Here is a 25,039-nt window from a genome sequence, read left to right as displayed (position 1 = left end):
TGGCTTATGCAAAAAAGGCCAATTATCCAATCCATTTGTTTGGCCATCGGGCAGACTAGAAAACCCCCAGGAATCATTATTAACTGTTGGATCCCAGTTTGCTAGCCAAGGATCTGTTTCTGAGGCTCCAGGGATACTACTGTTACTATGATGGTCTTCAGTCACTGCAGTTGCTGCCCTCTCTACCAATTTATCTTCCATATTATCTAAACAAGAATTATTGCAGTTTGCATTAGTTGTGTCAGCTGACTCAGGCTGCAATGCCAATTCTTTCTCAAAGGGTATGAAGTCAACTTGACATTCATTGGCTGCACTACCATTTTGGAAGATGCTGATGCTATTGTCTTCAATTCCTTTACCAGGGTCTTCTGCACTGAATAATTCAGTGTCATACACAATGTTTCCAACATATGAAGTGTCCTTTTCTGGGTGGTCAGTTATGTCTAGGTCAACATGCTCCATAATATTTATGCACTCCAAGGCTGTATTCCCTCCAGTGACACTGCCAGGATGTTCTAAGTCAGCCACACACACTGTTTCATGGTCCTGGTTCCAGATATCAGGTTCAATGTCAGCATATTCTACAGTTTTACAATTGCTTGCTACTATTTGGGCCTCATCTTCCAGCCCTGTGCCCAGTACACACCCAGAACCTTCTCTGTCTATCTCCTGAATTACATTTACCCCTTCAAATTCTACTTGCTCATGATTTTCTAGGTCAGTTTCCTTAAGGTAATTATTAATAGTTGTCTCAGTTTGCCCATTATTATATTCTGATTCCCACACAGTTTCTGACTCCTGCCCAGTTTCTATCTCAGTAATTTCTAGGATTTCATGGTTTAGTTTTCCTAATCCCTTAAAATGTTCTATGTCACTGTTTTCTTTAGTTTCATAATCTCTCTCTTCAAACTCATCTGTATGCTCTATCTCCTGGAAGTTAACAGCTCTGGTCTCTACCTTTTCACTTGGCTCCACACCTGCCCACATAGACTCTTCTTCTTCTTCCTGCTTCTGATCCTCTGTCTCTTGCACATCACAGTCACATTCATCCAACAAGCTATCAGTTCCCACATCAGGTATTTCAAAACCATTTTTGCTCTCTAAAGGTTGATCAATTTCCAAATCTTTCGATGTGACATTTCTAGTATCCAACAGTGCCTCCAGTGAAGTCCTCTCATTTTCTTCTATGGAGGCTGACCCTGCTTCATCATTCTCCTGCTCACTTACAGCAGGCCAAACAGTAGTAGATAGTGTGTCAATGGGTTCTCTTGAAGTCTCTTCCTCCTCTGGGAAAGAGAAAGAACCACCTGAAGTGATTTCCTGGCTGACACTGGGCGTGCTAACATCTAGGCCCCAGTTGAGTGAACCTAGATCAGTTTGGGATCGGTTAATATCTTCTGTTGACCCACTGTTTGGGCTTTCCTCCATGACCAGGTTACACAGGGAAAGACTTTTTGAAGAATCAGGCTTTAAGCAGACAAAAAAGCAAAGAAAAAAACAAGATGAAAAAGATAAAGGTGGACTTGATGAGAAAACACAAAATTAATTTTTCGTATGGTAATTTTAATATAAAGAATGAAAATGACTAAAATAAACAATTTAAAGAAAAGCTGTTGTTTGTAACATTTGCAGATAATAGCTAGCAGTCTAAAAGAGCAGTACTAATAGTTGCATTTAAAAATTATATTAAACTATACTTTCAACCATGCATCTACAATGACTGAGATTTTTAGTAGGCCTGCTTACCGGTTGCACCAGTTCACTGCTTGTCTGTATGGAAGAAAACCATATAAATAAATAAAGAGAAATCCACCCCTGTAATACCAAGAGTTAAACTCTGTTGTTTATCTAAACCAATGGATTCTTATCAGTGGCACACAAACCCCTAGTTTTTATGAAATGGTGGGAAGGTGATCACATGACACTGGCTCTCCTCCATGTTTCCAGCTGCAAATTCATATTGAAAAAATATAAACTGCCTGTGGCAACGTGCGGGGATCTTAGTGTTAAAAAGTTTGATTTTCTCTTTGCCTGCATCTTCTATCAGCTTTTGCATCAGCACAAAGTGGGTGCAGGAAGCTGCCACTTTAAAGTGCCAGCTATTCATGTACTCATGTTGAACCAATATCACTACATAAGGTCCAGAGCAAAAGCAAATTTGGCTCAATTTATCTATGAAGCAGAGTCCCATAATATAAAGAACCTTAAGAAACCCTTGATCTAAACTATCTAACCAGGAAACTTGGCATTGTTTTTATAGGAGTGGAAAGAAGTATAAACACTTAGAATAAAGAAAAACATTGACCAAGTAAAATGTAACAAAAAGGCACATCTATAAAAATCTATTAGTTTAGTTGTATCGGCTCAAGACATCAACAATGTTTATTTTTTCTTCTGGGCTCTGTTTAATTCTTCTTAAGAAGAAAAGACTAGTGTAAACACATTGCACTTGCTATCCATTCATACAAAACTGCTGCAAAATTTGAGTCCCACAGATTTATGAAATACTAATGGCTGCAAAAGGTCACAGAATAGTTTTAGGCTCCACAGGAAGTCATCCCAGCCATCACTTCAACAAAATGTGGGAAGATATCTCATGAAAATGATCTGTTTTCTTCCTGTGGATCATTATATCTGAATTAGCAGCAGGAGGCAAGAGGAAGGGCAATGACATTTTCTATAGCAGTGACTGTTTTCTAAATTATTCCAGTTTATGGCCCACCCACTTATAACACCTACAATAAATTCTGTCTTTGGATTTTGAAAAAATGGGGATCTACTGGAAGAATGGTCTCAAGAAATTGGCCTCAGGCAATTGAAAACAGGTGCCCAATAGCCTCCATCACCAACCTCCAACAACAATTAAATTCATGAAAATAAAAGCAGCAAATACTCAGCAGTATCATCTTGAATGACTGAACCAGTTCTAAAATATTCCCCACCCTTATCACTGCCCTGTCTTTCTCACTGTTACAAATACCTATTCTTCTTTAGTATGAGCACGTCTATTCCGTGACTGAATCCTTTTTTCTTTTGTGTAAAAGACTGAAATCTTGCCTAATGCAAAAATTATTACAATCTGTATGTTACAGAATCAAAGGCACAGAAGCACCCCAATGCTCACTGGTAAATATTAGTCTTACCGTCCACAGGTCCCAGGGCAACGTCTGAGAAAAAAGGAAAAGAGAAAAAGATATCCTTAAAACAGACTGCTCAAATATAATGTGTTTTACATGTGCTGTGACTGTACACAGTGTTCCTCAGAATCAGCCTCAGCATATTTTTTTGAAGAAGGAGAACAGTAAACAGGATGCTCTGATGCTTTTTAGCCCAAAATAATTGCTGTTTTCCAGTGAGCTCAAGCCCCTATGTACCCATCTGACCTGTACAGAAAATTACTGCTGGAGAAATAGAAGCCAGATGTTTGGGTTGGTGTCTATCTATAGGCATCAATCGGTACATGAGTTTTGCAAGGGACAGATGCTCGTATGAGTTGGAGATATGGTCAGTGTAAAGCATCCTAGGCAGCCTGAGATCAACAAAGGGATATTACCACAGTGCTTGTGTGAGGAATGGAAACAGTATCTTTTTACAGAGGCAGAAAAAAGGCATAAGGATTGGGACTCGGCAAGTGCCAGAGACAGAATTCAGGAGTCTTGGGGCCCCTCTACACATGCAAGTAAAGGAGCAATGGAATCTAATGCACACAATAGTGCTTCCTGCCATGCCACATGTGTGGCAGAAGGCATGATTGTGCAATCGCACATTAGATCCCCATGTGCCTTATTGCCAGTGCAGTGAGACCCCAATCCCAGCTTTGTGGGGTGCCATGATCCCCCAGCCTTGTGGATGGGCATGAAACCCCCGGAGCTGGCAGCTGCAGCTGCTGCAGTCTCCCAGACTTGGGGGTGTATGAAACTCCTGGGACTTGGAGACTGTAGCTGCCCTGATCTCCCAGCTTTGGCAGGGGGAATGGGGGTGTGAAACCCCAGAGACTGGGAAATCATGGCAGCTGCCATCTCCCAGCCCAGGGATTTCATGCACCCGAGGCTGGGAGACCACGGTAGCTGCATCTCCCAGCCCTGGGGGTTTCATACATCCCTGACGCTGGGAGATTGTGGCAGCTGGGATCTGCCAGCCCCAGGAACTTTACATGTCCCCAGGGCTGGGGGTCTTGGCAGCTGCTGGGGCTGAGAGTCCCCTCGGTTGCAGGATCCTAGCCTCACCTGGGGAAGATACACCCCTGTGACTGGGAGCCTGGTCAGAGACAGGGCTCCCAGCCACAGGGGAGATGCTGCTACACATGTAAATTAAAGCTTGACAGCAACAAGCTATAATGTTAATACCCATTTCCAAGGTCTAACTTAAAGCTGGTGGAGCTTTTCATGGCATCATAGGTACTTTGCACATGTAGCTGGTCTCAAGATAACTGTGCATTAACCAGTTAATTGTGTGATACCTGTAATGTTTAGAAGGGGCCTTGCTCTCAGTCTCTCATTCTGCAGGCTAGACCTTTAATGCAATGAAATTGTTTCCCTCCTTGTGGCTAGAGACCACTAAAATTAACAGGCATCTTTACATGCGCTGTGGGGTGAAGGGGGTGCTTCAGAGTGGCTCTGAAAGCTGCTTTAATTTAAGCGCCTGTAGCATCTTGTGCATTCAGCACCCTGCACTTCAAAATGGTGGCAGGGGTGCTTTAACTAAAGCCTGTTCAAGAAGCTTTAGTTAAATGTCCCTGCCACCATTTTGAAGTGCAGGGATGCTGAATATACGAGACATCAAGGCTGCTGGAGCATGCTAATTAGCATATTCCAGCAGACTTGATTAATCAGACCAGGCATCAAGCACATTTATAGTTGCCCAAAGGTTTCTCAGCAGAGGAGACAGCTGACTCCCACAGCTGAAAGAATTTGTCATGATAACTTTAGCAAAATCTGATGCAGGGTGGCTGCCTCTGCCTCCCATGACCATCAAGGCACCTGTAACTATGATTTCCCAGCCCTTTGAGAAGCTCTGGTGGAACTCAAGGAAAACCTGTATACTTACGAGAAATCAGTTACAAACTTCAAATCCAAACAATTGGCTTATCTTGGATTAGTCTGAAAACTATCAACTCAAGAAACAGAAGTAGAGATGGGTGAAGGGATAAGTGGAGGAATGAAAGACAGCAAGCTAAGTCTAGTCCTGACATTAATGGTCTTGAATATCATCATAAAGGCTCATTGGGATGCTTTTCAACAAATAAGATATATTTTGCCAAGAGCAAAAATCATATTCCAGAGAGCTCAGAATGTTTTTAAAATCAAAAGCAGCTTCTAAAATGACAATCAAATGTCTGCCTAACTTGGAATGTATTTCATTGGGGTTCCTGTTTTGCTAAATGGCGGCCCCCAGAATTTCAGGAAAGCCTGATAAACCTGCTGTCTGTATAATCAAATGCTTCAGGTTTTTATGGCTACAGAGTCATTTGCATAGCCAAAATCATTATTTCAAAACCTAAACTGAGTGCATTAAAAATAATATCTTAGTCTCAATTGCTGTGCTTTTGTGGGAGGGGGACACCATAACAAGTGGGTTTTTTAGTGTACATACCCCAGTTCAAGTTGACCTGTATGCATTCTAATAGTCTATTATCTAAATATTTATATTTTCTTGAAAATAAATAAACTCATAATCAGTCGTATTTACTTATACCAAACAGTCCCATGAACTTCACTGATGTTACTTACACAAATGTAATTATATAAATCAGAACAGCAGGACTGAGCCAAATGTTGGCATCTGACATTATCAGCATAGAGGCTATTCACATTCCCATTTGCAAACCTATTCTGGATTTTTTTTCTAATTTCACACATTGGTACTGAAGAAGCTTCTTTGCAGCACGTTGTTCACCACAACATAATAATCTCTCCTGTCCTTGAAGTCAGCATGACTGTGGCATGTCAGTGGAAATCTTTTCTTCAGTTCTGCTATTTAAATAAGTAAATAAATGTGCTCAATGCTGGTCCTTCACAGGCTTGTGTAGCTGCCTCTGTAATCCTGAAATGCATTAACTTGCCTGTCAAAATGAAACATATCTACAGCCAAAACAATTTAAATTGGCGTCAACCTGATGTCATTTTCACATGGATGGCACCTAAGGATTTTAACAGTGGAGATGTCAAAGCCAGGCACTATTGGAGGCCAGGAGATTTTGCAGCTGGGAGGCAGGAGAGGACTATGTATTACAGGAAACAGGAGAGGAACAGGGCTCAGCCAAAGAAAGTCAGAATGTTTCTATGGTATGCCTTGGCAGCTGGATGTGATTGAGATTGGACCCTAGTAGGGTTTATAATTATGAGGGAAATTGAGGAAGGGAAGGAGGAGGGACAAAGGCAGGGTTACCAACTGTCTGCAATGTTATGGTCAGTCTATAAAAAAAATTGGGGGGGGGGGGGGCACTAAAACCACTTGTCTGTAAATCTGCCTGCAAAAAACTTAGGACCAGTGAGCTTGATTGAAGATCCATGGTCAGAATGAAGATGGATGCAATGGATGGAGCAGAGCAGCACTATGTTGCATCTGAGTGGGGGTGTAGTACCCAGCAGGAAACTTTTCACCAGGTCTTTGTGGCACAACAGGCACTTCTGTAACACTGCCCCACCCCACCCCCAAGCTATGTGCTGCTGCTGCATCCTGTTTGCCATTGCCTACCTGCAATGGCTGCTCATCTCAAAGGTAGGCAACCACCATGCAGCTCTGAGCAGTGTGAGGCATGGAATGAGGGTGGGACAGCTGGAACAGAGCTGTGGAGCCAGGAGGAGGAGGGGCAGTGGGTGGGGGTCTGTGCCAGGATGGGGCTGGGGGAAGTACCATGCAGGATGCAGTTGGAGGTGACAGGGTGTGGGGTGAGTCATGGAGCCCTGGAGTAGGGGCAGCAGCCTCTGACTTCTGGCCTGGATGAGTGCAGGCATCTGCTTGCTTTTCCCAGTTGAAAACTGAACGTGAGTTCACTTAATTATCAGTGCTGAGATAACAGTGCTCCTTCCCCTCCCTGTGGGGGGGACAGCAGGGGGTTGGGGGGATTTTCTGGACAGCCAATTGGGAATAGCCCCATTTGGCAGTGCTCAGCAGTGGCTGGCAGGATGGGAGGCATGCTTGAGCACCCTCTGACTTCTGGCCTGAATCAGTGCAGGCATCTGCTTGCTTTTCCCAGTTGAAAACTGAATGTGAGTTCACTTAATTATCAGTTCAATCTATATAGCTTAGAAAAGCCTGCTAAGATTGGATTGATTCTACCTTAGACTTTTTGACTGTCTGTACTTAGCCCAAGTCAGGAAGTTGTATCAGATATTTAGAAGCAGCCCTATACAGTTGACTAGATCTATCTTCAGTACACTATTTCAGTAAAGTTTACCATGAGGAAAAATGGTCTTGTGCCCTGAAACCAGGAGTCTGGAGTAAAATTAAACACACATTTAGAAAATGTACTAACAACATTAACTCCACTTAAAATAGCACAAGGCTCTTCAAATACTGAGATCACATACTTCACTCTGAATAAATCTCCATAGTAAATGACTCAGTCACATACAGTCCAACTAATGGACTGTAATCTGCAGAGCTATCCTTCTTTCCTTCTAAAGACAGGGCTCTGATTTAACCTCACAAAAGATAATACCTCACCATCATGTTTATTTGGGGTAGGATAGGGGAGGGGAGAAGAGTTTAGCGAATGCTTCTTCTATACCCACACGGAAATATATAGCCAATATACATTTTCACTAATAAACAGTTCACTCTACTCGATGGTAGGATTATCTAGAAAAATATTTCTTTCCACTGAAAAAAATGAAGCCTAGTAAAATATATACATTGTGCTGTCAGCAAACAACTGCTCTTCCCAAAGTTTAACATTTTCAGTTTAATTCTACCACTACTTTAATCAGGATTATTAAAAGAGGACATGAAAGGATTTAGTTAGAGGAGTCAAAGACGGTATTTTCTGTTAACATAAATGCATAAATCTGAAACAATGCAGTCTATTGATTTTTGTTGTTTTTGTTTGAACAGGGAAGGGATGAAAAACAAGCAGGACAAACTTCCACTACAATTAAACCCTCCTAGTAAAATGAAAATTGGAAAACTAACTTGAGGCTTGGAGGGCTGATACTGTAATTTTTTTTTCTGTCCACAGATGTATCACAACAGATCTCATCATATAACCAGGGATGCACAATGCATAACAAGTCATCTGGGAACCTGCATTGTTTTAGCCACAAGACTTCCTGTCTTCTCCTTCCTCCCCTACCACTGGGCTCCTGAATAGTTGTTTTGGACCCGACATTCCTACTGGCAGGTTGTGTCAACACAGTTGCCTAATCATCTCTGCAGTACTCATCTCAGTGTCTAGATGGTTACTAGGCTGGAGTAAACTAATTAGGGCTGTTAGGCTGGAGTAAACTAATTAACTCCATCGTGGGTTATTATTACCTGTAAATACAAGTACTATGCTGCAGCTGAGTTTTTTTACTCTGCAGCAGTGCACGGGTAGATGCTGACATGGCTGGCTAGGGCCCAAGACTGCTTCCGTGCAGGGGGCTGCCTGCTGGCTATCCCCACACTGGAGCACCCTTGTGCCCCAGCCAGCCCTTCCACCACATGCTGAGCTGGGTCAAGGCAGCCCTGGGGTGGCAGGCTGATCCCCAGGGCCCTGTGACAGCCGGGGCTGCTCAGATCCAGCTCAACATGCTATGGTCCTGGGTGCACATGTAAACATGGCCTCCAGGAGCAATAAACTTCAGCACAATATGCACTAGAGGTTATTGCTTTGCCTTAATATGCACATGTAGATGCACCCACAATGCAGTATTGTTAGCCACATTCATACTGACAGGGTCCTTGCTAGCAGTGTGTCAACATGGCTTCTTTGCCATCTATACTGTAGACAGGTCCAGTCAGTGTTGGCTAGGGAAACAGCCTATGGAATTGTGTTTCTAAGGATTCTGTGCTTCAAAATGCAGTAAGCTAAGAGAAAACTAGAATTTCTTACTATCCATATTTTTTGCCATATACTGACAAAGTTAGCCTTCAGTCAACTTGGTGAAGATTGTTGCATATTACAGAACAAAACGATTTCCTATAAGATCCTGCAGTAAATCATATACTTTTATTCTTGTAGTGGCCAGGACTAGAATAGATTTATCTTAGGTAAGTCAATCAGGTTATATACTATACCTAGAAAAGAAACTCCATCAAAGAAAAAAGATGGCAGATGGATTCCAGGGAGAGCACAACAAAGGGTTCCCTATGTTCTTTTTTAAGAACTGAATACTTTATTAGAAAGGAATGAGAGTCGTATCAAAATGTTGCTCAGAGCTTAAAAAATGGTATAATGCAGCAGGGTTCAAGCCTTCAGCAACAGATGGCTGGTCTCCTTGGCTAGTGTCTCATATTAGTAGAACACTTTTTCTCTCCTCCCTATCATCAGGGAGCACAGGCATTACTGAACTGGGAGTATCTCCGCCTAATGAAACCTATGCAGAAAGATCTACCATATTACCTGCCTAACATCTCCCCTATTTTGTGCCCCCCCCCCACTGCTTGCCCCCCTGCCACTGCTTTCATCACTGCAGCAGCGAAGGGTGGGGGAGCAAATTGAAGATGATCCTTCATAAATTGTCCGTGTATAGAATCTCATCGTGTTGGGGAGGGTCATCATAAATTCGAGGTTGTCTTGTATTTGGGTAAACAGGGCAGTTTTCCAGAAACGGCAAGGCCATCACTTATTGATTGATTAGGAAATTCTTGATGCAGCATAAAGTAATCATGCTTAGCAGATCTCAAGTAAAGAAATACCTGAGACATGGGGGAATGTGTTGGTACCGCCGATATCACTTCTGGCTTGAAAGGATCAAAATCCAGATCTAGCAAAGATTCCTCTTTCTTGGCTTCAGGAACTTCATTCTGTTACAGGAGAAACACACTCTTAGGACTTACAGACACCATGTTATGCAAGCAAAACATGACTGTTTCTTATCTACTTGCAAGCGTGGAGGGGAAAAGATCTTTACATATTTCAGAGCTATAACAGAAGAGGTAGAAAATCTGAAAATTGTCCAAAGGTTTAGCATTAACAATTCTCTGTGCATACAGCCGCAGATATTTTTTTTAAAATGCTGAGACACCATCTTCTGACTATTAGGCCTAACTGAGATGTCTCAAATTGGGCACTCAGACAATGAGACAGCCTAAAGAAAAGCCACAAGGCAGGATTTTATTGGGCATCCAGCTTCCTTGGGCTGACAAACTCAACCTTAACATTTTTCATGAACTGTTAAGTATTAATCGAAAAGAGCTATCGATATGTATGAATCAAATTTCACTTCTGAAAGCAAATACATATTTACATCTAATTTCACATTGTTTTCCAAACTCAAATAAATACCTTTAATTTCTTACGATAGTTCTACCTTACTAATGAACTAGCAAATAGTGCCTGACCCAAAAAATGCAAAATCAATATAGGCATCTCCACTGATTCACTGGGATTTATATCAGGCCCTCTGCAAACAAATATATATATATATATATATATATAAAAGAAAATAATTAGCATGTTGCACAGCAAGATGCTATTTCTCACAATTTTAACTGACATGTAATTACTAAGGATGATATTCTAAAAGAGAATCTTAGTATTACCAATGAAGCCAAAGCATGTGCTTATTAAATCTTGGTTCAGAAGTGGAGAGAAAGACAACTGCTTCTATGAACTGTGGAATGTGTAGATTACTGTAGTATTCATTTTTAGTATTAATATTAATTACTATATTTTTAAAATAAATTTAGATTAGATATACAAGGGTAAATGTTTATTACTGTCACATATCCCAAACAGATGATGCCTTAACAGAATAAGGCCAGGTTTTAAAAAAGTTTAAGTGTACTAGTGGGAAGTGTTATATGCCAAAGTATTCTTGCAAGAACAATTTTCTGGTCTGCTCATTAGACATGGAAGGTATGTATGCAAATTAGATACCTTGGAAATCTGAAAATCGGGCCCAAGGTGGCCACTATCTATTCAGATACTTGATTTGAAAATGATCTATAAGTAGAATTCATCAGTTTCTGTTCAGCGTAATAAATCATACTGGAAAAAACCCTACTTTTCTGCTGGTGATTTTCACCTGGAAATTTATATGAAGTTAATCCAGTTTGGTTTAAGGAGAAGTCTGCTATGTGGACATACTGACTGTATAGTACTTAGAAATATTCCAGTAAAAAAACAAAACAAAACAAAAAAACCCCCACACTAGAATGCTGTCTACTGTTAAGATTTTTTTCCAATGTCATTTGTCAGCAATACTAAGATTCTTTTACATTATGCCCTCGAGGTTCTAGCGTGCATATTGTCATATGGCTTGATGGAATAACTCAGAGTATTAACCAGTATGTAATGAGAAAGCGACTGAAAATGGAGAAGTTAATTATTTTTTAATGAAGCTCTGGAATGAAGCTCTTATTTATGAGGACTGAAACAAATGTGTAGATGTCTCAATTAGCCCCTGCAAAATGACAAGTAAAATATCTATCGTGATAGGGTACTGATTACTGACTGTTAAAGTGATTATTGCATCATTAATTAAATTTATGCTGAAATGAACAGCATACTCATTTTAACTGTAAGGACAATGGTTTAGAAAAAGATAGTTTAATTTAGATACTAAATTATATGAAATTTAGGAAACTTTTTAATAGTAACATGAAACTCATAGAAACATCTATTGATTAATTAATTAATAAAGAGACATCTCTATGAGTTTCATGTTACTATTAAAAAGTTTCCTAAATTTGCAATAGATATATAATATACATAGTGTTAGATATATATATAGATATCTCTATATATAGTATATCATATGTGACTATCTATCTATCTGTAATATACAACACAGACTACTAGAATCAGCTGAGGCAAGAATTGGTGTGAGTTCTTCCAAAAAGGCCTAGGACTGTGGAAAAAGTGAGATTATGCCTGTCTAAACACATGTATGCCAGACATACACATATGTTCACTTCAGGGCTTGGCAATGTGAACTATTATTACCCCAGAGTGCAAAAATTATGTGAGGCCATTAGAAGTGTGAGTCCCTCCAAACTAGGAACAAGAGGGCATGAATGGAATGGGGTTTTTTTTGCTCCTTCAAGAGTCAATGGAACTGGCCAGTATCCTCTTCAAGTATGATCTGAATGCCCTAGTCTCCATCCTCCCAGGAATTTTCTGAAGTGTTCAACAAATGACTTAATGTCACTCTGAAATAAAGAGTGGAGTGTTATGTTCAGAAAGTAACAGAAGCTGTTGGGCTGCTTACCTCATATGTTCCTCATCTCTACCTAATCTGTTTGGGCCCTGGATGCTACAGTCACAGCCATGTTGTAAAAGACCTACAACAAACAGCTATCAGACATTCTATGTATTTTAAATGGTAGTTCAATACCTGAAAATAGGGCAACACTATAAGCATTGGCAAAAATCATCACCTTCCTAGGATCTCCAAAGATGTCCTCCTTCACTATATCTGTCTTTTACCAATGGACCTATGTGCCTTCTTGCCAAGAAATGGACTTGTGTGCCCTGAACAACTTTTAGAAGAACGTGTGCATACAGTAGCATGTCATCATTCATAAACATTGACTCTCCTAACAGTAAAAGTGCCAAGGAAAACAGTAAAGCCCTGCACCATTAGAGGGCTCTATAGGCTTGAAGACTTGCTGTCACAGAGCCACTCAGACTTGTACCGCAGAAGCAATGGGAAAAATACAGTACCATATTAATAATATTAAATAAAAATTATGTACAAGAACCATATGTGTATATTTTCTATTCTTTTTACTTATAATATTATCTATAATTAATTCCCTTGCAGAAATGTACAAAAGTCATTAACACACATTAATAAAAACACACAGTAGTCTCTCTCCCTCTCTTCATGTGTTATATACATTTTGTATAACCAAATCTATATCTATATCTATGTCCATATATCATATAGCCTGAATTTTTAGTTGTAATAAGGATCCTTTATATCAATCTGGCAGAATAAAAGGGTCACAAATATCATGGGAATGCAATTTATGGAGTCATTTAAGGATCATTTACTTTGTAAATTTCTTTGGCTTCTACACACTTGAGGACTCATGCTCCCAGAAGCAGCAAGCTGACAGCTCAGTCAGCCAAAAACTTCCTTCTTAGTAATATTGGCCCAGAGAAGTGGGTGTAGCTTTGCAGATGGGAGATGCGTCCATTCAGTACACCTCTCTGGCAACATCTGCCAGCACAGTTTGAAAGAGCAGCAATGTACAGCAACATCCTTTCTTTCCCAGACAAAAAAACCCCAAACCAGTACTATGTTATTTGTATGTTACTTCATTTTAATTCTGTTTATGCCCTCTTATCTTCTCATATGAAATTAGATTAAATGCATCCATTATTTCATGCTCTGTATATCTGTATACAGCAAACCAAACATAGAGCATAGACAGACAATCATGTACCCCAGTGTAACTTACACAGGTTTTGTGTACCCGCCTGAACTACCCCGGAACCTACAGCAGACAGGCAAATAGTTGTCCTACTGTAGTACACATAGCAGGAAGCTACTACAGTGCCTCACCACCAGGTGGTAAGAAGCACAAAAACACCTCTTTGCCTTTAGCAAACAGCTATTCTAGGATGAAGATGAACAGAAGACCCCTAAACTGGTATATCTTACACCAGTGGTCACCAACCAATGGATCTCAATCCACCAGTAGATCTCAGAGCCTCTTGGAGTTGATCCGAGGCTGGGGTGGGGGGCTGAGTGCCTGCATGCATGCATGTGCGCACCCCACCCCAGCAGGTCAGTTTGTGGGGGTGAGAAGGGGCGGGGGCTAAATTGAGACCCCCACAGTGAGGGACAGTGCCACAGAGGCTGGAGCAGAGGTAAATTGAGTGGGTTCCCAGCTGGGTGGGATTTACTTGCTGGGGAGGTGAGCCCATAAATAAATTTTTCTCCCTCTGCCTCAATTTGTCCCCCCCACCTTCCCACCCCACCCTTACCTGCTGGGCGGGTGGGTGGTAGCGGTGCATAGTAGATCTTGGGTTGCTTTTAAATGCCAAAGGTGATCTCCTACTTAACAAGGCTGGAGACCAAGTCCTAACACAGATGGGATCTTACCTCTGACTCTTCCAGTGGTAATTCAATAGTATATTTAAACAAAGTTAACGTAATTTATGGGTTTGTATGATCTGTCTTTATCACACTATTATAAACATGTTGTGTGTCTATGCATACAGTCTTAGATTTCAGACTGGAAGAACTACTATCGCCACTATGGCTAGCAATCACTAATTCACTATTTGAATCTGCTTCAGTCAGATTTGCTGTGCATGGATACCTTCAAGTAAATGCTTTGTTTTCAAACCACATACTCATTGATAAAACCCACATAACATTGTTGAAACCGCTATATTTCTTTTCTTTCCTTATTTTTTTTCTTTTTGTTTGCATCAGAATCTGAAAAACTTTTACTTTTTTCATGTGCTTAATGAAATACATGAATCAGTAAAAAGATCTTCAGAAGTGGGCATAAAGATGTTTGGAATGATCTGAAAAAATCTGGGATGAACTTTGAGGTTGTATTGAAATCTGAAATCAGGTCTCAATCCTTGCTGCAAACATCTCATAAAGCTTCTACTGGGAGTCAGCTCAGCCAATCAGTTTTCAGTAAGCCATTGCTTATCATTCTGAGATTGAATATTACGTGCAACTCATTCAATGGTAATATAAAAAAATCAATTCTTCAAGTCCTTTGCACTCTGAATCTCAACTGAAATTAACAGTATTTCCCCATTTGGAGAATTGGAGGGCTGACGAGATCAGACCCATATTTTGTAGCAAACCTTGATCTCTGAGGCTGACCTGTGAAGGAGTCGTCACATTGATTTCTGGAACAAAGTTGTCATCAAAGAAGTTGATGATATTCTCTTGCTGCAGCTCCTTTGTGGGTGTGAGTTTAGGCAGCGGTGGGACAGGAGGTCCTTTCCTCAACTAGGCAAAGAGCAAAAAGTAAAGTAAATAAAGAAGTAAAGTTCATTTTGCTGAGCCTGCCTTTAGGTTTTAAGCTAGTGTGACAAAAGCAAATACTTTGTCTTTTGGCTTAGTAACACCACTGACCATGGTTGAATTATTCAAGAAGTGCCCTAATAATAAAATCATGACAGGAGCATGAACTTTACATTGTTCAGCATCATGGGTTTCAGAGGAAGAAAATGTTTTTAAAATACACATATCAGGTCTATTCAGACTCAGATTTGCAGTACTTCTAAGAAAATATTCTTAGGAAAAGATTATAACTGTTACTTTAAGATTCAGGAATACTTTTCCCTCTTCTACCCCATAATACCATTCGTACTGCAGTAGTGTACAGAAACCAAGCTCTGTCATTCACTGGTTTTAAAACTTGTTTCAGGTTATCATTGGGTTTTTTTCCTGATTTATGCTCATCTACTATGTAAGCATAATAATATTAGTAGTAATTAGTAGTAGTTTAAGCATAGTAATATTACCATAGTAGCTACTTGTATGGAAAACTATGGCCCAGATTCCCGAAATTATTTAGACTACCAATTCCTATTTACATGCTTAACTCCCACTGATTTCATGAGCACAATTCGCACAATAAAGCCATAGTTTGGAATAATGCCTAACATATCAGTATTTTTTCATTTACAAGAGATACTAAAACCAAGCATAAAATCCTCATGTGCTATAAACGAATGCACTTCTATTGATGTCAGTAGGACTACACTGAGGTATGTCAGCTGAGCATTTAGCTCTAAAGTGTTGGAAACAGCATGGAGGACAGAGGCAAACAGTGCCCCTCTGTGCAACACACACAAATAGACAATGGCAATGAACTCTGAACTGCTCCCAATATGGAAAGTACAAATTACTCTATGCTTTGCCCCATGCACTCTAATATTACAGGGGTTTTTTTTTGCTTTAGCATTTTAGACCACTTAATACTGTAGTTTTATGATGTTTTAAAAATAAATCATAAGGTTATTCATTATTTCCTATTTGTTGAAATTAATTTCCTGCCCAACACAGAAACTCTATTTTAGATATATCTGTAAAGTATACACAATTCTTGCGCTAATTAAGTTGTCATTAGTGAGACTCATTTGTATCTCACACTGGTAAGAACACAAGTAACCCCACTAAAGGTCAAACTTCTTGCTCTGTTGTAAAACTGATATAACAGAAAAAAACAGGTCTAATATGTGTTTTACCAATAACTGCCACAAATATATTTGAGTTTCCATATTTATCTCCTTTTCCAAGCAAAAAGGAAAACAGTAATATTTTAGATATAAGTATTTCAGAAATAATTGCAGAATGGCAATTCTTGACTAACTTTTTAATGGCATAATGGTACATGTGCAAGAAATAAAAAATGGAATGTAATCAACTATTCTTTTTGTATTGACGTCTTTAAATAATTTTTCAAATGATAATTCATGTGCTGAATGGAGCTGAATACACAATACTTTACAGGGCTTCTGGGTAGTTTCTACACTTTATCTATGATTCACAAAATACCAATTTATGCTCCAGGTCCTCCATCCCTATTATGGTCACTTTCCACCACCCCCTACAACATGGAAATGAACAGTCAGGGAAAGTAATGGATTTGGAGCCTTTCCACGCTGCCATCATCTTAATATAGAACTCCTTTCTCTTGCAGCCCCTGCTTGTTAAATCCCACTCAATGGTAGCTTCTGTGGAACTCAAAGAAAAAAAAATCAACAACATCTAAATAACTAACACCTAAGCCCAGTTAGCTTTATTCCTACCTGTGAAGGTGATTTAGGTCGGGCAGGTGCTGGTGATGAAACAGGTGCCAGCATATGATTAGGACTAGCTGTAGGACTAGGAAGAGGTGAGACTTCCTCAGGCGGTGATGGTGTTTTTGCAATGCGGAGTGGACCTGAGTCGCTAGAAGAGCACGAAGTAACACACACTATATATCTTTGTATATAATCATGAGGCTTGATGACTATGCACCTGGAGATGCATTTCAGAACCCATTGAGAAATGTACAGTTTTGCTTGTCACCTCCAACAATAATCTTTTTGACACAATAGTCAAAGTTCATCTTTGATGGAATTCCATTGACTTCAATGGAATTATGGGGATGAATCTGGTCCCTTATATAATAAGCACAATTAAAATTGTGAATTAATTCAAGCTATCAGTGATATAGCGTCACAGGAAAGTCTAATTTTCTAGTCATTCTGCTTTCTAGAACTTCTACTGTACCAATTTACCTTCAGTTATATCTTGAAAAAGTGTAGAATATGTAATTTTGAAAGAGTCTGTATTTTAAATAATTCCACGTGTACAAATTTGACAGTAAAATGTCACTACAAATTAGTGTTTGTTAATCAATTTGCTTTATGCAAAAAGCTCCTAGGATATTCAGTTCCCTAAAAGGCACAGTAATAAAAAATGAAAGTTATAAAAACAGCAGCAACAAGAAATATAATCAGGAAGCAAAGGTTATGTGAGAGTATAGGGCTAGATCCTCAACTGGCATAAATGAGCATAACTCAATTGTCTTCCCTAGAGATATGCTATTTAGACCATGTGAGAACCTGCCACAAGGTCTGAGATATTTCTGGTGTCTAAATATTTCTGAAGCTTACATTCAAGAAAACAGAATTTAAATTCCATAATGAAAGAGCCTGGAAGCTATGCCAGTCTATGAGCATTGCATTTAATAGGAGGAGGACCATTCCTATATGTCTTTAGACAGAACTAAAGCATTACATGATTGAAGAGACCAGCTCACAATCATGGCCTTAATACTAAAGCACAGCAAATTTATTCTTTGGCAAGGACATATTTTAGCTCACACTCACCACCTCTCTCTGTGAAAATATTTAAAAAAAGGAATAAGCAGTTATTAAGACATTCCTTCCCATCTATTTTAGTTACCTCCAGTATTCATTAACATGCACAACTTTAAAACTTTTTTATTATTATTATTTTCTCCCCTTAACTCTCACCCTCTAAGGACAAAGGTCAAATTTCATTATAGTTCTATCTTTACCTTGTGCAGTAATAACATTAATAACATTAGCTGTTATCCCATTGTATTATCCTGCAAAGACTGCTTCCTGAGTTCCAGAGTAAGTTTTTTTAAGCAAAATGAATAAATAGATTCCTCAAAGGTTTTAGACTGAATTTCATACAAGATTCAATGCATGTTGGAACATAAAATAATTCAGCATGTGTTCTGCAGTTAGCTTTACATGAGTCTTTGGCAAAACAGATGGGCTCAAAGATGTTAGTGGTTTACCCTGATGCTAAATCTTAATGTAATAATGAAAAGCTTTCTAACTTGGGTAGTAAGAATAATCATACAGCCACATAATGTTTTGGGGGAAAAAGCTTTTGTGATACCCAGAAAGCTCAAAAACCAAAAGATTTTAAAAAATAAAATAGCAAAGAATTATCTCAGATTGTATTAACCAACAGATATTATTTTGCAGGTACAGAAATTCTTTTCTCCCTCATTCCTGACAAAAGCAATTGGGAGGCAGGGACATAACATGTAGTCTCAAGACTTGTAATACAAACATGAAACGTGGCAATGCTTTATTAAGCTCAGTGTATAAGAATGTAAGGGCCAGATAGTTAGCAAATGCAAATGGGTGCCATGTATTTTTAGTGGAGCTGTTTTCAATAACACCAGCTGAGACTGGGCTTGAATGTTGAGGGAAGGCAGGAAATGGGGGAGGAAGAAGAGGAAGTGGAAGAGGAGGAAGAGGGAGTGAGGAAAAAACTAAGCGCCTTTTGGCACTGTTTACTCATACTAGGTAGACCTTATTCACCTAATTTGCCCTGTTAAGTCCCTAAATATCTGCAGCTGATTTCACAGTGCTGACTAGTCCATGTGCTGTAGCTGACTGATAGAAAAGTGACAGCTCACTGTACTTTAATAAATGATTTCTCACCTGGGTGCTCCTTGGATAGTGAAGGCCTTGTCTGCATGCTGATCTCCCAACTTGGTCATCACCTCATACAATTTGTGGCATAGCTAGGGAGACAAACACAAGTTTGATAAACTTGCTTTTAGATAAAAGATTATACTATTAACTAAAAGATTGTACACATAGAAGCCAACTCGACTAAGAAGGGATGACAGAAAAGGCAAAAAACTGTGCAGACAGAAAAAGGAGAGATGTTATTTCTTTCACGATACTGGCAGAATATTAAACAATGTTATCCTCTTTTACTGATGACCAAAGTATTTCTTAAATTACACTTCTCTGGGCCAAGATTTTGCTTTCTTTTCGATGTTAAGGATTATTTTATTCCAAATGTGGTCCCAAAGGTACTACAAACCTCTCAAATGCGTATCCCATGAGTCAAGGTCAAATTGATCATCACATTTGGGGTTAGAAAGGAACTTTTCCCTGAAGAAGACTGGCATGGTCTGCGTGGTGCTTTTAGTTTGCTCATTTATCCTCTTCCTGGGATTATCTGAGCATATCTTAATTAGTTCTCTGCCACTGCAGTACCAAGGCTTTGGCAGTGCCCTTGTCCCTCCTACATGTTAGCTGTTGCAGGTTATAGAGTCTTATTATAGGTTATTTTATGACTATATTCTACAAGGGAGATTAGAATAGATCTTCTTGTGGACACTTTCACATTACAGACAAATATAATTTTTGGCAACTTTAAAAGAGGGATGGGATGGGCTCACCACTTGGGAACATACATCAGGTTTTGTCTTAATGTTCCTGTTGGTATACTGATCCAATTTTAAACCTGTTTTATTCAGGGTTACAATTACAGCAATTTAACTAACCTGTATTGCTACTGGAGTTTACAAGTATAACAGTTACATCACAGCAGTTTATATTTGTATCATTTGATGCAGTGGTTACGTCTATTTATACCTTCAGAAAACTGGCTGCCTACAAACGTAGGGAACCGTGTAAATTCTATTTGGAATATGGTAGGATATTATTTTAATTTAACTGATTTGGGTGTGTAAATCAGCCTTTAGGTCCTGTACTCATAAAGGTATTTCTGAAGTAACTGTATTTTGCCTGAGAATCATAGGTGTACTGATAAATTACTGGCAGTTTACTTCTAGACCTTGAAGGGAGCGGTATAAACATTGCTTCTTGAGCTTAGGGGGATGATGCAATGTTACACTAATAATAACAACTGATGCCTATCAACCTTACTGTACAAATAATAATTTCAAAACACAGTAATTTCAAAATACAAAATAATAATTTCAAAATATAATATGGGGGGGGGAAGATGTGGAGACTCTAAAAATTTTTAAAAACCCAGCTGAATGTTGAAATTGCATTTCAATTATAATCCAAAAATGCAAAAAATATGTGATGAAAACTAATATTTGTACTATACTATAAAGGAGATAAAAGGCACTTTTACGCATGCTCCAGGGGCTGGTGCTTTAACTAAGGAGAGTCCAAGACCCACTCTAAATTAAAGCAACACCACATCTCCTGTATCAGCATCCCCATGCTTAAAAAATAGCAGTGGGGGTAGTTGAACTAAAGCTCATTTGACAAGCTTCAGCTCAACCACCCCCAGCGCCATTTTTAAGCGTGGGGATGCTGATACATGGGATTCAGGAGGCTGCTGGAGCATGGCAATTGCCACACTCCAGCAGACTCAATTAACTGGGTTTGTTCCAACCTGCTGGAATTCCAGCACATCGAAGCAGCCTCTGTGCTCGTGTATAGGCATCCAAAGGCTGTAAGAGTAACTTTTCAGACACACTACTAATAGATTTTTTTACAGCTTTATACTAGGACATTCTTTTGCTATATCATTCACACAATACATTCAATTTTACTTACCAGAGCTATTTCCTTGTGAAATTTGGCTTCAAGGCTGGATACATTTTTGAATGTGTTCACATAGAAGCCAACTCGTCTAAGAAGGGATGACAGAAAAGGCAAAAAAGTGTGCAGAGAAAAAAAGGAGAGATGTTAATTTCTTTCACAATACTGGCACAATATTAAACAATGTTATCCTCTTTTACTGATGACCAAAGTATTTCTTAAATTACACACCTCTGGGCCAAGATTTTGCTTTACTTTTCAATGTTAAGGATTACTGTATTCCAAATGTGATCCCATTTATTTCAGGAGAATACTGTCCCAAAAATATTATTACTGGCTCAAATGCAATAAGGATCAATATAAAATGAGAAGCATTCATTTTAAGGAGACTATTGCAGTGTTAGCATTCCAGAATTATTGTTATTTACATGTATTGTATTACAATAATAACAGTTGTGAGACAGGTATATTTTGTGCTAGACAAAATTCCAAATGAATTGAATGACATTCCCAAGCAGTTTCACAATCTAATTAAGTAAGACAGACTGACAGGTGGGAGGAGAAAAGAGAAGTACTTAAAAGTGATTTGCCCTTAGTCTCATGCTAGGTCAGTGGCAGAGCCTGAAATAGAAACCAGTTTTCCCAAATCCCCAATTAATGGTCTCTTGACCATGCTAGCCACCTAAACTGTGCTGCCTATTTTAAATAGAAGAGAAGAGAAATACATTCTACAGACTTGGCATATCCATCACGTTTTTTTGACACGTCTGAAAAAGGATGTATAGTTTAAAGCACTGTTTTTCAACCTGTGGGTTGTGATCCAAAAGTGGGTCATAACAATATATGGAAGGGTCATGAACAAACTTTAAAAAATGGATCAAGAAACTTTAAAAATAGAGTCTCCTTTAAAGGAGAAAAACATGAGAAACCACGGGTTTTCCCTTGCAGGCTGGTAGAGTTCCAGCCTGCAAGGACTGCTTGGGGCTGGGGAAATGGGAGAACAGTGATCAGATAGGGGGTGCCCCATGTATGTGCATGTGCACACATGGATGTGACAACCAGGCAGCATGGAGAGCAGCTCCTACAGCTCCCCATAGGTGCATCTATGGGGCAGGAGGGAGGAGGGATGGCATAGATGACATGTCAGGGGGTAGGAAGGCACAGGTGACACTGCCCACCACCCCACCTCCTCTCCAAGGTAGAGCCATGGCCTGCAGGGAGCAACAGTGGCAGCTGGACCATGGTGACAGGGTAGAGCCGTGGCCTGGTGCATGAGCAGCAGGTGGTAGGGAAAGGTGATAAGGAGTTTAACTCATCAATATGTAGCATCTGTCCTTAGTGATTTTAAAATTAAAATAGTAAAATAGGATATTTCAACTTTTGTCATATTTTGACATGTTAAGATTAGTTATGAATATTATGATAGTGACAGTACTAAACTGCTATGGACATGTTATAAATTAAAAAAATAATAAAAATGAAAAACAGATCCATAAAATTAAACAAAAATAGAAACTTTTTCATATTCTTAAGTGAAATTTAGTTCTCATTTTTCTTCAGTCTCACAAGACACATAACAGTCGATACAGTTTCATTAAAGAATGCAAATTTATCAAAATAGCCTTTTCTGATGAAAAACACTTTCAATTAAAATTTTCCAACTTGTTTTAGTAGGAAAAGGCTTAGGGCCATGGGATGGCAAAGATATACATTTTTTTTTCAGAGTTTTTTTTTTTTATATATATATATTTTTCAGAGTTGTAGTAATAAGCCAAACTGAAACAGTGTCTATTATGTAAAGTACAATCCCCATCATCATATTATCATTGTGCATGGAAAGCACTCCTATGAGAAAGAATACCTGTGGACTGTTGTGAAATGAATTGTAAGCACACATTATACATTATAGCCTTATATCAAGATTAAAATTATAACACAGTTTAAAATACTATATGAACACCCTGATATAGTTGAGGCATGTATATAAAAGGAAAATTTTACTTTGTATTTATAAAGTTATTGTTTCCATAGTAAATCAGTCATCTTAAGACTTTATTATAGGTGGGACTAATACTATTGCCTATCAAGTTCACAAGATACTTCTCCAGCAAAGACCCTGCTTTCAGTTGCTTTTAACTTTTCCAAACAGAAGTACTTAATAAAATTAAACGTGCCATATCTATTTAACTCTAAAGTACAGAAGTAGACTGATGGATGAATGTGGCCCTGATGTTCATTTAAACTAACATCTGATGGCATAATAGGGGCTTATATTAGTATGAATTCCATATCCATCTTCTTTATTGGCCTTTTACATCCCAGACAAATATATAGGGGCATTAATGAACCTGAGAACGTAGGCAGAATTATCACTCCTGTTTACTACTGAGGTTGCATGTTGCCCATGTGAAAATAATCTGTTAATTTCTTTTGGAAAAGTGTTAGTACTCCCATGATTTGTGGCAAGGACATTACGTTTGGTAGGCTCTGTGTCCAGGATATGCCCTTGGCTATCATCATGACAATCTGGCTGAATGGAACCAAATTATAAGTCTCTAAAAAAAATCTGGTTTAATATGCTGAGCAGACATCTCTCATTTTAGCAGCTCCACCCTCACTGAACACTAGTTCAATCTCTCACAGCTCATATGGTTGTAAAAAATGTACATATGCCATCTCCACACAGCAAATAAACATGCTCCATCTTCTCATGTTTCCTACTAGTGATCAGACTTTACATTTTCCACACCCACAGAGCAACTAATCATGCTCCTTCCTCTCTTACATGTGCCTGGGTTGCCGCATGCACCATGTCTGTAAGATAAGTGAGTACGGTCTGTCCAGCCTGGGGCCAAAGTGCAAAACTGGACCTTCTAAACAGTTTTATTAATCTAATCCTGATTTTCCACCCCCACCTGAAAAGTTCTGGTTAACTCAACCTGAATTCAGAAACAGTTTGAGATGATTGAAACCATATTTTATTATTTTAGCATTTGCCTAAAAAAAAAAATAATCACCCAGATTTGTTGTGAAGTTAAAACCTTTGATCATTAGTAGCATGTTTTAAAACAAAGAAGATACATAAATTGTGGCTGCAAAATATACATATATATGTAAAAGAAAGTACATTTAAATATAAAATACACATTTGCAGATGCATGCAAATATTTGCAAAGTTTAGTAGAGCAAATATTTGTACTTCATGTGTATAAGCACATTTTGAAACTGTTCTGAGTTTTCCATCATTTCCAATTCTCCTCTCTCCTGCCTCCACTAAGAAATTCTACATGCAATTTCAACAAATTTTAACCAATAAAACAAAAAACAATAACAAAGCAAACCATCAACTCTGGGCTGAGGACAAGCCTGAGAAATTTCAGCCCAATTTCTCTGTAAAGCTATACAGACCTAAAAATAGGACTCTGAATGAATGTGCTTTCTGAACCGTGTCTGCAGGCTCAACTATACAATGAAATTCTATCAACCACTTCAGTTAGAAGGGAACATATTGTAATAAAAAAGACACGTACTCCAAACCATTCAAACAGGTTTTTTTTTTCCTTCCCCATCCCATAAAACAAATATACTGAAGATACATGAGACTTCTTAGCTGATAGGACTAACAGCATCAATAGGAAAATCCCTATTGATTTCACTTTTAAAATGAATTAATTTAGAGAGCAATAGGAAACAAAAGGCAGCTCTGATGAACCAAAACACTTTTTTTCAAGTGTCACTTGAAAGAATGTAGCATCAAAGAATGTAGCACTCAGATGAGACAACTATTTCTCTATATTCTCTATTTCTATCAGTTTTGTTCACTACAAGTCACAACCATACACCCTTTTCTGGTTCTTTTTAAACTAACTTGCAACACAAGAAACAATGCCATCTGAATGAAAACAAGATCTCTTATACTGGAAGTCTTCCAAACACTTTTATTTGTGATTACCCATCTTCAATGCATATGATCCTGGATCATATAAAACCTCTATACCCTACATCCAATGTGGGACTCAAACTATACAAAGTACTAACATAAAAAGAGTATAGGTGGAAGCAGTTATAGGTAAATATTATTATTCATTACTTACACTTTTGTTGATATTTTACTTT

The 25,039-nt window shown here is 38.7% G+C and overlaps 1 protein-coding gene across 3 annotated transcripts in view; it reads right to left on the bottom strand.

Moving 5' to 3' along the window:
• AMPH (amphiphysin) overlaps positions 1 to 25,039 on the bottom strand; it is a 200,565-nt gene that overhangs the window by 39,126 nt on the left and 136,400 nt on the right. For 2 of the 3 annotated variants that reach the window (XM_019483395.2, XM_059728675.1), the window contains exons 8-15: positions 20,939 to 21,014; positions 19,049 to 19,131; positions 16,883 to 17,024; positions 14,946 to 15,074; positions 9,841 to 9,948; positions 3,144 to 3,167; positions 1,747 to 1,770; positions 958 to 1,467 (exon numbers count right to left, since the gene is read on the bottom strand). In XM_019483395.2, coding sequence (XP_019338940.1) covers positions 958 to 1,467; positions 1,747 to 1,770; positions 3,144 to 3,167; positions 9,841 to 9,948; positions 14,946 to 15,074; positions 16,883 to 17,024; positions 19,049 to 19,131; positions 20,939 to 21,014 — 1,096 coding nt within the window. The remainder of the gene's footprint in view (positions 1 to 957; positions 1,468 to 1,746; positions 1,771 to 3,143; positions 3,168 to 9,840; positions 9,949 to 14,945; positions 15,075 to 16,882; positions 17,025 to 19,048; positions 19,132 to 20,938; positions 21,015 to 25,039) is intronic. The other variant, XM_019483396.2, reaches the window with a different exon arrangement.

This window comes from Alligator mississippiensis, chromosome 5, assembly GCF_030867095.1.
Source record: "Alligator mississippiensis isolate rAllMis1 chromosome 5, rAllMis1, whole genome shotgun sequence".
In the NCBI taxonomy this organism is placed as follows: domain Eukaryota; kingdom Metazoa; phylum Chordata; order Crocodylia; family Alligatoridae; genus Alligator; species Alligator mississippiensis.
The sequence above is the reverse complement of the archived record's forward strand: the minus strand, read 5'-3'. Positions and strand labels throughout refer to the sequence as shown.